Genomic DNA, 14047 nt, shown 5'->3' with positions numbered 1-14047 from the left:
TCCATTATCACATACAATCCCCAAGCACTACCAAGAGAGACCCCTGAGCAGAGAGCCAAGAATAACTCCTGAGTATAGATGGTGCAACCCCAAACCACTCTCTCCTAGTTTGCTTGAGGGCTTACTAGCAAGGCATTGACTTTAAGCGCCATGCCTCCGGCTATAAGGGTTGGGTGGGCATTGGGGAAATACACTGAGTGTGGGTTCTGCTGGCAGAGACAGGCTGAACTTTGGAGGTCAGTCAAGTCTTTACTGCTTTATTTTGACCTGCAGTAAGTTCTAGTACTTAAAAGTCCCCAATGTGAGAACTGATGGCATCTCCCCAGAAGAGTATAAGATCTTGTCATTCTCAGGGCTAATGTTCCCAGTAGATTGCCATCTTGCCTCAAAGGGTACTCTCAGAAGCCACTCTCATTCTGTTTGGTAACCTAAGGTTTTAGATTCCATCTTGTCTTTGATTCTTTGTTTTTGGGCCACACCTGACTGTGCTTGGGGATCTCTCTGGAGAGTACTTAGACCAAATGTACTTGCAAAGAAAGTGCACCACCATGGAGCTACATCTATACCCTTGTCTTAGATCTTAGATACAGCTCCAGTCAGAGACTTTCTTGTTTTCTTTTGCTTTGCTTTTGCCTCACTCTGTGCTCAGGAATCACTCCTGGAGGACTTGGGGGACCATATAGAATACCAGGGATCGAACCCAGTTGACTTGGGCAAGACAAGTGCCCTACTACCCACTGTGCTATCACTCCGGCCTTAAAAGTCAGAGATTTTGAGCCCGGAGAGATAGCACAGCGGTGTTTGCCTTGCAAGCAGCCGATCCAGGACCTAAGGTGGTTGGTTCGAATCCCCGTGTCCCATATGGTCCCCTGTGCCTGCCAGGAGCTATTTCTGAGCAGACAGCCAGGAGTAACCCCTGAGCGCCACCGGGTGTGGCCCAAAAAAAAAAAAAAAAAGTCAGAGATTTTCTCCTGAAGTGATTGACTTACTTCTAAGAGGGGAAAGAGGCCTTTGGTCATAGTCATGTTACTGAAACTCTTCTCTGGGACTGAACTTTATGGAGCAGGAATGTAGGAAATGAAAAATCTGGACACTTTGGAACTGATCTAGTCAGAAAATCAATGTTTTATTGGTTGAAATAGTGCCCAGAGGAGGAGCCAGAGACATAGCACAGTGAGTAGGGCCTTGCATGCAGCGGATCTGAGTTCAACCCTGACACCCCATATGGTCCTCTGAGCTCTACCAGGAGTAACCCTGAGCATTGCCAGGTGTGGCCCCCAAACCAAACCAACAAAATATTGTTGAGAGGGGTTTGGACTTAGGATCAGGCTCAGAGTGTGGAGTGAAGGCCAGAGGTAGCATGCAGGCCTGGTAATCTGTTGTCACTTTAGGAACTAGCTATACCTGAAGCTTTACCCTTAGCTGGTAATGATGTTTAAGCTGTTGGGAAGCAATTAACCTGTTTTTCTGAGAAACTGTATCATTGACTGTTTCAGTGATCAGTGTATGGAAGAACTAGTTTTACTGCTTCTTGCCAATATGGTGTCTCTTGTTGGGTAGGACAACCATACCTGGTGGTGCTTAGGGGCTACTGGCTCAGTGCTCCGGGAGTTCCTAGTATTGATACTGAGTTGGGGGGCGGTGGTAAGAGGGAAATGTGTGGTGCCTGGGATCAAATCCAAACCTGCATGTAAAACCTGCAGTCAGCTCTGTACTATTTTTCTGGCTCAGTTGGTTGACTTTCTGTTTAGTTGTGGGTTTTGTTTGTTTGTTTTTGGGCCACAATTGGCCATGCTCAAGTCTGGCTCTGCACTCAGAAATCATTCCTAGCAGTGCTTAGGGGACCCTATGGGATGCTGGGAATTGAACCTGGGTTTGCCGATTGCAAGGCTAATACCCTAGTTACTATATTCTTTCTCAGACCTCCATGATTAGTTTTGTTTTGAGGAGGCATGCCTGTCAGTGCTGGGATTGGGGGCATTGCCCCCAGCCGGGGTTCGAACCTGGGTTGGCTATGTGCAGACAAATACCTTACCTGCCATGTTCTCTCTCATGCCTCATGTTTATTTTTGTTGTTTATGTTTTCTTGGGCCCTATGCAGCGGCACTCGGGTTACTCCTTGCTCTGCGCTCAGAAATTACTTCTGGCAGGCTTTGGGGACCCTATGGGATGGAAGTTTGAACCTGGGTTGGCTGCATGCAAGGCAAACACCCAACCTGCTGTGTTATTTATTGCTCTGGCCCCAGTTTAGTTTTATTTTGAGGGCCCATGCCTGTCAGTGCTGGGATGGGAGGCACTGCTCCCAGTTCTGTCATTTTGTTTTTTAAAACCACCCTATTATTAAAAAAAAAAATCCTATTAAGTACAGAGTGGTGTTTCATAAATTTGACTTGCATAGCTAATGACTATTAACAATCTGGTCAAAACCTCAATAATTAATTGTGCTCTTCTTTTCCATTCTCCAGACCATGAACCTCCAAGCCTGGTCACACCGTGGCTTCCATTTTTCTGTGTATCCTAGCACTAGCCCTTCCTAACTCTCCCATCACTCTATATAGCATTTACTGTCTATCTCCTAGGTATGAGGGATTGTGCCAGGAATACAACAAATGAGTAACAGTCTCTTCCCTCCAGGGGGTTCACCTCAGAGGAGAAATAACAGATGTAAACCGGTAATTACACAAGTGATTGTGATATTAAGTTAGGTTCTAGCGATGCACAGAGGCAACACATAATTAATTCAGACTGGGGGAGGGAGGGCCACACAGAGAGGAAGTGTCATATAGCCCCACTTTATTCTTCTTATTCTTTGTGTTTGTGTGTGGGGATTTTGGGCTCACACCTGGCACTGCTCGGGTTACTCCTGGTGGTGCTTGGTGGACCATACCAGTGCCTGGGATCAAGCTATGGTTTGGCCATGTGCAAGGCAAATATTTTCACATCTGTAATATCTCTCCAGACAAAAACATTCTCTTTTCTTACTGTTATGGTCTATCACCTGAACTACTGTGGGGTTCAGGTCCATCCATAAATGGCTTTGTGGCACTCAGGACTTGCTGGTGGCTCTGTACTCAAGGATTATTCCTGGTGGGGCTCAGAGGACCATATAGATCATATCTAGGTTGGCCACTTGCAAAGCAAGAGCCTTACCTGCTGTACTATCTGGCTGCCCCAATTACCTTTCTTTACCACCCATCTGTTCCTGTGAGTTTCTAGGCTTGATTGCTTGCAAAGTCAAGCCCAGATTTATAGAGTACATAAACTTAAATTTGATTTTGTGTGTGTGTGTGTGTGTGTGTGGTTTTTGGGTCACACCCGGCAGTGCTCAGGGGTTATTCCTGGCTCCATGCTCAGAAATTGCTCCCGGCAGCACGGGGGGGGGGGGGGGGGGGGGGGACACACGACGACGACCAAATGGGACGCCGGGATTCGAACCGATGACCTTCTGCATGAAAGACAAACACTTTACCTCCATACTATCTCTCCGGCCCCAAATTCAATTTTTTGTTTTTGTTTTTAGAACACACCTGGCGGTGCTCAGGGCTTACTCTTGATTCTATGCTTAGGGATCATTTGCTGGCAGGGCTCAGGGAACAAATCTCTTACTCAGCATATTTATCCAGGGCTGTTATGGTTTAATGGATTGGAGCACACACTTGCATGCCTTGAGTTTATTTTATTTTATTTTTTTATGGTACTCGGGGATCTACCTACTTGGCTTTATGCTCAGTTATCACTCTGGCAGTACTCAAGGGAATTTTTGTGATGGGGTGGGGACTAACTAGTTCTGGGGCCAGTTGGGGTTGGCCACTTGCAAGGCAAGCATGGGGTAGGGTGTTGGCTACATGTCAGGCAAACGTTTTACACTATACTCGGTCTTCAGCCTTAGCATTTGTTATTCATATTTATAAATCCGGGACCATTCACCTGTCTTTTTCATTTTTTTTTTGGGGGGGGGGGCACACCCGGCAGCACTTAGGGGTTATTCCTGGCTCTATGCTCAGAAATTGCTCTTGGCAGGCTCAGGGGACCATATGGGATGCCGGGATTTGAACCACCAACCTTCTGCATGAAAGGCAAACACCTTACCTTCATGCTATCTCTCCGGCCCTTTACCTGTCTTTTTCTTGGTTATGTTTCTCTGTCCCTTACACATTTTGTCTTGCTTGCTATACTCCAAAACTCCGCCCATTCCCCTCAACTGCATGGTCCTACCACACTAAGAGGAACAGTCCCCTGGCATTACTGGCTATGGCCTAAAAAAAACCTAACTTTCTGAGCTTGATTGGAGCCCTGGGAGGTTTTCTGTTTTGGTTTTATTTTGAGACCACACCCTTTGGGACTCAGAGACCAATTCCTGCATGCAAGGCCTGTATCAGCTTTTAGGGCCCCATGGAGGGTCTTTTTGGTTTGGAGGCCATACTCACCAATGCTCAGGGTTTACTTCTGGTTCCATGTGCAGGCTTTATTTCTAGTAGTAGTACTTCTAGTAGTGCTTGGGGAGCATATGTGGTACTGGGGATTGAACCCGGGTTGGCCACGTGTGGGGCAGCTCCTTTGGCTCACCAGGTAAGGTAAGAGTTTTTGTTTGTTTGTTTTTGTTTTGGGGCTAAGAGTTACTTTTAGGGGAACAATATGGAATGCTGGGGAATCGAACCCAGGTTGGCTGCATGCAGGAAAAATATCCACCTGTTATGCTATTGCCCCCATCTCCCCATCCAAAGTTTTAAGAGTAGATAGACTTTGGGGGCTGGAGAGATAGCACAACGGTAGAGCGTTTGCTTTGCATGCAGCTGATCCAAGACGGACAGTGGTTTTAATCTCAGCATCCTATATGGTCCCCTGTGCCTGCCAGGAGCGATTTCTGAGTGCAGAGCCAGGAGTAATACCTCCGAGCGCCACAGGTTGTGACCCAAAAATAAAACATAACAAACAAAAGAGTAGGTAGAAAATGGTCTTGTAGAGGCTTTTAGGACCAGCAGAGGATCAGGAGTCTGATTCCCTGACCCATAATAATAACTTTTTATTTTAAGTTAAGTTTTGGGGGCTAGGGAGATAACTCTGTGAACATATTCAGGAGGTCCAGTTTTTATTCTTGGTCCCATGTGGTCCCCAGAGCACCAAGTCGGGAGGAATCCCTGGGTACAACTTAATGTAACCCAAAAGCTAAAAAGAGGGGCCAGAGAGATAGCACGGAGGTAGGGGTTTGCCTTGCATGCAGAAGGATGATGGTTTGAATTCCAGCATCCCATATGGTTCCCTGAGCCTGCCAGGGGCGATTTCTGAGCGTAGAGCCAGGAGTAACCCCTGAGAACTGCTTGGGTGTGACTCCCCACCCAAAAAAAAGGCTAAAAAGAATATTTTGTTCCCTCTCACTACTTCCTCTCTCCTCCACTATGCAGGATGGGGTTGCACACTTGCTTGACTGGTGCTTGCACGTAGGCTTGTGCTGCTTTCCCACTTGGCTGTGGTACTCACCAAGCTCTGTCCTGTGGGGTTCACACACTTTTTTTTTTTTGGTTTTGGGTCACACCCGGCAGCACTCAGGGGCTACTCCTGGCTCTACGCTCAGAAATTACCCTCAGTAGTCTCAGGGGACCATATGGGATGCCAGGATTCGAACCACCATCCTTCTGCATGCAAGGCAAACGCCCTACTTTCATTCTATCTCTTCGGCCTGGTTCACATTCTTAGTTGAGGCAACACAGTTACAGTTGTTATGCTCACGGGATGTGTCGAAGCCCTTTTTTTGTGGTGCTTTTACACATCTGCCTGCATTCAGGTGTGTGTGATCCCAGACAGTAGAACTGCCCGGTCCCCGCTCGGCCCAGGTGGGTGGGTCTTTGGGAATTTGGCTCATGATGGTCCACATGCCAGGGAGGTGCTCTGGACCTCTGCATTTCCCTCAGGCTCTGTTCTTTCTTAATATGCTTATGCTCCCCTTGGAGCTGCTGCTGCTCAAAGGACTCTGTCCCCTTGTCCTTTGCTTCTTACTAAAGAGTCCCCCTGCAGCTTGGATTTGTCATGTCAGTCATTTAAGATGAGAAGCTCCTACCTCTTTGGGTGGCTGTGTGCATGTTTCCCTCACTATATGTCCTCTCCTCACCCCCCTCACCCCAAGGACATGAAGTATGAAACAGTATTTCAGTAAGGGCTTGTTCAATGGTAAGGGAAGAGCACATTGGAAAAAGAAAAAAGAATAGTACAGCTAATCCCTAGTGTGAATCACCCACTCTGCGCCTATTGGCTGAGTCTGCCTGTAGTTTAGACAGATGCCTGGAGTGTTTGACAGTATATTCTCTCTTAGAAGACTCCTGTTGTTTGGTTATAGAGAGTCAAGAATAAGGTAAGTGTATACCCCAAGCAGACCAACTTACACCTATTCAGACAGGGCTGCTCTAAGAGTTCTGCAGAGAATGACCAAACAGAGCATACCTGAATACATCTTGCTAGATAGAATAATTCATTCTGGCTAACTGACCCATCTCATACAAGTGTTGTGGTCTTTCAATATCAAGCTCCAGCTGTGGCATTGAGCCGGATTTTAGTTAAACTGAGAATCAATTACAGGTACTATAGCTGTGCCTGGGGTGATGATTCAAGTGCTGGAGCAGATGACTGGCATGTGGGAGGCTCTGAATTTGATCCCTGCCATCAAACCCCACCCCCCTACTCCTACCCCCATCCCCCAGCACCACTGAGTGTCGCCCTTATTTTTATTTTATTTTTTTTTGGGGGGGGGCACACCCAGCGGTGCTCAGGGGTTACTCCTGGCTGTCTGCTCAGAAATAGCTCCTGGCAGGCACAGGGGACCATATGGGACACCGGGATTCGAACCAACCACCTTTGGTCCTAGATCGGCTGCTTGCAAGGCAAACGCCACTATGCTATCTCTCCAGGCCCCGCCCTTATTTTTAAAAATAGCAAATAGGGGCCGGGCGGTGGCGCTAAAGGTAAGGTGCCTGCCTTGCCTTCGCTAGCCTCGGACGGACCGCGGTTCGATCCCCCGGCGTCCCATATGGTCCCCCAAGCCAGGAGCGACTTCTGAGCGCATAGCCAGGAGTAACCCCTGAGCGTCACCGGGTGTGGCCCAAAAACCAAAAAAAAAAAAAATAAAAATAAAAATAGCAAATACTTGAATGGTTGGGTATAAAACCAGACTGTTCCAGTGGCATGGTCTTTCTAGCATGGAGATACTTACTAGCTGGAAAAGACAGAATTGCAGAAGAGAGATCAACTTCCAACTTCCTTGACTCTTAGGGCCAGGCTTCTTATGCCAGGAAAAAGGAAGTGGAATAACTCCCATGCATTGTTTCTGTTGGCAATAAAACAAGGAAGTGGGAGATTTCCTGTAGGCTAGTGCTGAACAATCGGGTTCTCTTGTGAGTGTTCTGTTCGCTGGAGTGGGAACTGGTGTGGCTTTTTGTGTGTGAGTACCCAACTAGCCAATGGCACACACCAAGACTTGGGTGCTAGAAGCTTTTTCGTTTTTATTTCTGTGCCACACCAGCTGTGCTCAGGGCTTTCTACTGGCTTTGTGCTTAGGGATTACTTCTGGCAGACCTAATGGGATGCCAAGGATAGAACCCAGGTTGACTGACTACAAAGCAGTTGCCCTACCCACTTTGCTATCACTTGGGCTGGCCTCTACCTGCTGGGAGCTTTTTTTTTTTTTTTTTTTGGTTTTTGGGTCACTCCTGGCTCTATACTCAGAAATCACTCCTAGCGGGCCGGGCGGTGGCGCTGGAGGTAAGGTGCCTGCCTTGCCTGCGCTAGCCTAGGACAGACCGCGGTTCGATCCCCCGGCGTCCCATATGGTCCCCATATGTTGCCAGGAGCAACTTCTGAGCGCATAGCCAGGAGTAACCCCTGAGCGTCACAGGGTGTGGCCCAAAAACCAAAAAAAAAAAAAAAAAAAAAGAAATCGCTCCTGGCAGGCTCAGGGGACCAGATGGGATGCTGGGATTTGAACCACTGTCCTTCCGCATGCAAGTCAAATGCCCTACTGCTGTGCTATATCTCTGGCCCCCCTGCTGGAAGCTTTTAAGGGAACAGGTAATTAGGTTTAACAGATATATGTATGTGTATGTGTATATATATATACACACATATATACATATACATATATGTACACATATATACATATATATCATATAATTGTCGTTTAAGTCACGGTAGAACATGCCTGTCATTGTAGAACCAGCCCTCTCAGGTCTCTTTATAGGCAGCATCTTACTGGATTTGTTTCACTGTAGATTCTTTTTTTGTTTGTTTGTTTGGTTTTGGTTTTTGGGCCACACCCGTTTGACACTCAAGGGTTACTCCTGGCTACGCGCTCAGAAATCACTCCTGGCTTGGGGGACCATATGGGATGCCAGGGAATCGAACCGAACCATGGTCAGTCCTACGCTAGCGCTTGCAAGGCAGACACCTTACCTCTAGCGCCACCTTCCCAGCCCCCACTGTAGATTCTTGTTCTAGAATTTTTTATAAGTAGAACTATGAGAATACAGCATTATTTTTGTGCCACTTGAACTGGCCAGCATAGAGTTTCTACCCCAATGACTGCTTATAACACTACCTACTGCCCCATCCATATGCACATATATGTTTATTTTTTGGGGGGGGTTGGACCACACCCGGTGACACTCGGGTTACTCCTGGCTATGCTCTCAGAAATCACTCCTGGCTCGGGGGACCATATGGGACTCTGGGGATCGAACCCAGGTTCGTCTTAGGTCAGCTATGTGTAAGGCAAATGCCCTACGGCTGTGCTATTGCTCTAACCCCACACATATACTTTTCTGCCATCTTTAATTACTCATGAGTAAATTGGATTTTTCACCAGCTGTAGAAAGATGTGGTTCCCCAGCTCAATTTACTGCATTAAACCTCGATTGCCCTCTGATATTTCTTAAAAAAAATTTTTTTTTCAGGACATAAAAGGGACAGCAAATTAAATACTATTTCCCCCCATTTGTGCTCCTGGCGGGAGTTCTAATGAGATCTGGGTTATTCCCTCCCTGCCACATGGGGCCTCATTGAGATAATAGGATTTGCAAGGAAAGTTTGACCCACTCCCCCCACCATTAGGTCTGAATTAAAGTTTTCTCTGTAAATCCTGAATGCATTAGTGGCAGCTTGAGTTGAGGGTCAAATGTCAGATTGCTGTGATGGGAGGAGAGGAGATCTGTGGCTAATTAGACCACTAATTGGCTAACCTGGTGATGGGAATGGGCAAGATCCATCCTCTCAGGTCATTCCCATGGGGTGCCAGTGTTTTCTAAAATGAAAGGGAGAGTAAGGGCTGGTTTATAGGGTAGAGGCACCCCATCCCTCTCCCACAGATCAGGAGAAGGAGGGACATGGATTTGGGAACCAGTCCCCACTGTAATCAGGAGAGGAAGACAGAGCCAGTGGTCAGTGTCTATATTTCAATTTTTTGTTTTTAGTTTTTGGGCCGCACTGGGTGACACTCAGAGGTTTCTCCTGGCGATGTGCTCAGAAATCACTCCTGGCTTGGGGGACCATATGAGGCGCTGGGGATTGAATCGAGGTCTGTCCTGGGCAGTCACGTGCAAGGCAAACGCCCTACTGCTGTGCCAACACTCCAGCCCCAACATCTCAATTTAAATGTAGTGTTTTGGTGAAAGAGTGGGTGTTGGAACATTGATGGAATCTCAACCATCAATTACTTTGTAACTGCATTATTATCTTACAGTGAGTCAATAAATTTTTTTTTTAAATAGCAAATAATTCAGTAAATAAATGTAGTGCTTTGCTTTGGAGAGAACTTCCATACCCACTCACTCAGACTTGGCTGATTTCCTTCCTCAAGCTCACTCTTTGCACGATCCACATTTGGGGGAAGTGTTCAAAGGACTCGCTTCAACCCCAGATAGATTGAGTGACATGATTCATTGGTCTTATTTTTCATTTCATTTGACAAATATTTAGTACCTGCCATATGCAAATTCTGGTACCAAAGATCGGTTTGAGCATTGGTTTTCAGCTGACACTGCCTAAGGGAAAGGTTGCAAACCCCCCAGCTAAACACTCCATTTAGGAAGACATGAAATATGTTTTGGCTTTGTTTTCAGTAGAGCTGGTTCGGGAGGTTTGTCAATGTTAACTACCTGCAATATGAGGCATCAGAGTGAGAGTGGAAAGGTGGAGATAGTGCTTTAGGAATTCCACGATGGAAAGGAATATTTATAATTTAGAGTGGGCTGCTTTCTGGAGGTAGTACCTGCCTTTGGAGCTGGGCCCTTGTTGGTGGGGAGAATGTCAGTAGGTAGAGATGAGTTTGGGAGCGTGCCTGAAGAGCGGAGAGTGTTGAAGACAAGAAGGAGGCCCTGGACCAATGCACATGATCGCATTTCTTGAAGCAGGTGACCCTGGCTGAGAAACTCACATACCCTCTCACTTGCTTTGCAGATCAATGAGCTGAGCAATGTCCCTGTCCCTGTCATGTTAATGCCAGATGACTTCAAAGCATACAGCAAGATCAAGGTGGACAATCATCTCTTCAACAAGTAAGTTGCCTAATGAGAGGGGGGGTTCAGGTGTTGTGCACAGTCCTTCCCCTCTAGGCAGGCACCTGGTGGGATGTAACTGGGTACCCAGGCCATGGAGCTGGAGACTTGGCTGGGCATACCTGCACCGTCTCCCTGCTGCGATATCTGGCCATCTCCGGCACTCTCTTTTGTCCACTTGCCTCCAGTGTCCCTGGGGTCTAGGCTTGGCCAGGCTGATTTGGGAAGTAGGCTGAATGTAAGGCTGACAGCAGTGGCTCTAACTCAATCTTAGTCTGAGGCAAGAAGCTGCCAGGCATGTTCCCGGCCTGGGATATAGCCAAACAATTTTCTCTCCAACTGGTGTGTGAACAAGCTGAGCAAGATGCCCCGAGGCACCATCCAAGGCAACTCTTCCCATTTTTGTTCTGGTGGCTCCTGCAGTTGGCACCAGTGTCTGCGGGTTCTTGAACTTGGTTGGCCTAGCTGTTCCATTCCACCTGGCACAGCTGGTGGGTCTGGGAGGCCACTAGAGGCCTAGCTTTTTCACCCCATGGTGGAACACCCGGAATTATTTATTGCTCACATTTTCTTCCTTTCTACACTTGAATCCTGCTTCAGCTCTCCATTGTCTCACAGTCCCCACCACCTCACCATCTGGATTTTGTCAACCACCATTCCCAGACTGTTATCCTGGAGGAGAAGCTTGATTTGGAAATCTCCCTTAGTGACCATTTTCTGTTATATTCAATAATAACAGAACAGCATCTTATTCTAGAAGTTGTCTGTCAGGTGTCAGAGACTGGCCCCAACAATAGGTAGAAAAGGTACAGCCTTTTGCCTTGCAGATGCCCAAGCCCCACCAAGAGTGATACCTGGGTACAGAGCCAGGAATAAGTCCTGAGCAACACTGCAGGTGATTCAAAAGGTGCCGCTACATACTTTGAAAAAAGTCTTGTCTTCCTAGCTGCTGCTTGCAAACTGGCCAGCAGGACAGAGGGAAACTCCCTGGGTTTCCCTTTTACTCTCACACTACTCCCATGGTTGCTGAACTTGTGTGTGTATACTGTATGAGTTTTCCATGGAGCAGGTGATCTGTAATACCAACTGGTATCCTGCTCCTCAGTTCAGTCAGTGCACACTGCCTGGAACTCAGTCAATCTGCCGGCCCTCTCCCTCCCCACTGCACTTATTAGTCACAAATTCAGACTTTCTTTTTTTTTTTTTTTTTTTGGTTTTTGGGCCACACCCGGCATTGCTCAGGAGTTACTCCTGGCTGTCTGCTCAGAAATAGCTCCTGGCAGGCACGGGGGACCATATGGGACACCAGGATTCGAACCAACCACCTTTGGTCCTGGATTGGCTGCTTGCAAGGCAAACACCGCTGTGCTATCTCTCCGGGCCCACAAGTTCAGACTTTCACCTGGCCTTCCAGTAGGCCTAGAAACCATGGGTCTTTGGTAGGATTGTAGGCAGCTTCCTCAGGAACAGGAGCCTTGTGTGCATCCTCAAGGGGCTCATCCTCTAACTCTCATCCTGGCTGGTTCCCTCATTCGTAGGGGCTTTTAGAAGTCACTTCCTATTATGCAACTTGCTCTGCTCTGTCCCAGATGTCAGGGCTATGGAATTGGGTCTCGTGCCCATTTCAGGGCCCTTGGCCTTCGATGAAGCGCCATTTCATTGTCTTCTTGGCCTAAAGCAGAACATTTGGTTTTACTTTCTTGTATCTTAGTTTCTTTTGATCAGAACCTTCTTCCAGGCATTTTGACAGAAATAGTCTAGTTGCTGCTGGCCTCACTGGGCCTCTCACTGCTGACCGCTCATCTCAGGGGGCCTTACTGTGATCGCTGCTGGCCTCACTGCAGGGTTCAGGTACAGCTACTCCCAAAGTAAGGGTGAGGCTGGGAGTGGGGCCTTGCAGGCTCATTTCGCACCAGCAAGAATAATACTCAGAAAAGTAGACAGATTATTAGTAGCACTTGAATGAATTGAGCTAATCCTGACCTGGTGCTTGGGGAACCATAAGGTGCTAGAAATTGAACCCAGGCCTCCTTCATGCAAAGCCTACACTCAGTCCTTTGTGCTCTCTCCCTCCACTGGGGTTCTTAGGTCTCTAAACTTTGACATGGTCAGAATTACCTGGAGTGTTTATATTCAAAATATAGATTTCTAGACTTGCCCCTAGAATTCCTGGGGCCAGAACCTGACGTTTGAAGCACTGCAGATGGTCAGATCTCAGTGCTGTGTGACCCACAACCGAAGTTCTGATAGAATCAACCGAGCAAGGACAGGTTCACAATAATGTGTCTATGCTTTTCCCTAGGGAGAATCTCCCCAGCCGCTTTAAGTTTAAGGAGTACTGCCCCATGGTGTTCAGAAATCTCCGGGAGCGATTTGGGATCGATGATCAGGACTACCAGGTATGGGGTGTCTTTGCAAAACTTGAGGGGTTAGGGAGTGGAGTGGGGCCCAGGAAGCCCCAGGACTAGCAGAGAAAAGAAGTGTGTCCTGTTGTGCTGCGGCCTCTGCAGCCTAGTCTCTGGAGGACTGAGGGCCTGCCTGGGCTGCTGAAGCTGCTGCAGGCTCTGCCTCTGTGCAGCACAAAGCTTGTTCCTCCCCAGGGAGGGAGAGCAGGGGGGTGGGCTTGGGGCTGCAGAAGCTGCTTCATTGTAGCCTGACTATCCCAGTCTAGGCTGAAGAACCCTTCTTCGTAGTTTGACTTAAAAGAGAGAATTGTTGCCAGCAAGAAAGGAGGCCTCTTAAAGCAGTTAAGACAGATTAGAAAAGGAAGACTTCAAGGGTAGTGTCACCTTTGCCAGGTATGAGCAGGGCCTAGTGGTGGGAGGGGAGAGGTATGGCAGCATTTGGCTCCCTTGTGGGGGTGATGTGGTCCAGTTGGGTGGGATCAATCCCAAAATGAGGGACACCATGGGCTGACTGACAGTCGGCAGTTTCTGTTCCATCTCCACCTAGCACCTGTCCTGGGCCTTCTTCCCATGGCAGACAGTGGAGGATTTGGGGAGAGGGCAGGCAGAGCACTTTCAGCTCACAGAGTGAAATACAGATGATGACCTCCATGTACACTACTGTGGGGGAGAGTGGAGTGTATAACTCAGTGAAATGCCCAAAATCTTTAAAAACACCTTTGAAATTACTGTGCCATTTCACAGGATAGTTCCAGAAGGACTGAGTGGGCTCTGTGCCCATCTCCCTCCTACATGCAGTGGGAGGAGTGTCCTGGGGAAGAGTGAGGGGGCATGTCAGGCCCTGAACCTGTAGGAGGGCTCTCTGTCCTGTTAGAATCAACCCTATGTTGGTCTGGCCTGCTAAGAGCCCGAGGTGTTCTGGAAAGTCCTTGAGCCGTTCCTTGTCTGTGTTGTGTCCAAGCATATTCTCTCAGTGTTTATCTTGTCTTTGACAATCTGGGGGGCTTGGGAGGTGGGTGAGCCCAGGACTGAAGGAGAGGCCTTGAGACAGGGGTTCTGGGTTCACCTTGGACCACTGAAATGGGAGTGAGTGAGGCAGGGAGAGAT

At 47.9% G+C, this 14047-nt stretch overlaps 1 protein-coding gene across 1 annotated transcript in view; it reads left to right on the top strand.

The window, feature by feature from the left end:
* The window catches only part of PIP4K2B (phosphatidylinositol-5-phosphate 4-kinase type 2 beta), a 29864-nt gene that overhangs the window by 2523 nt on the left and 13294 nt on the right, over window positions 1-14047 (top strand). The window contains exons 2-3 of the mRNA XM_049780120.1: window positions 10438-10535; window positions 12838-12934. Of these exons, the coding sequence (XP_049636077.1) occupies window positions 10438-10535; window positions 12838-12934 (195 nt within the window). The remainder of the gene's footprint in view (window positions 1-10437; window positions 10536-12837; window positions 12935-14047) is intronic.

This window comes from Suncus etruscus, chromosome 1, assembly GCF_024139225.1.
Source record: "Suncus etruscus isolate mSunEtr1 chromosome 1, mSunEtr1.pri.cur, whole genome shotgun sequence".
NCBI lineage: Eukaryota > Metazoa > Chordata > Mammalia > Eulipotyphla > Soricidae > Suncus > Suncus etruscus.
Note: the sequence above shows the minus strand (reverse complement) of the source record. Positions and strands in the feature narration are given on the sequence as shown.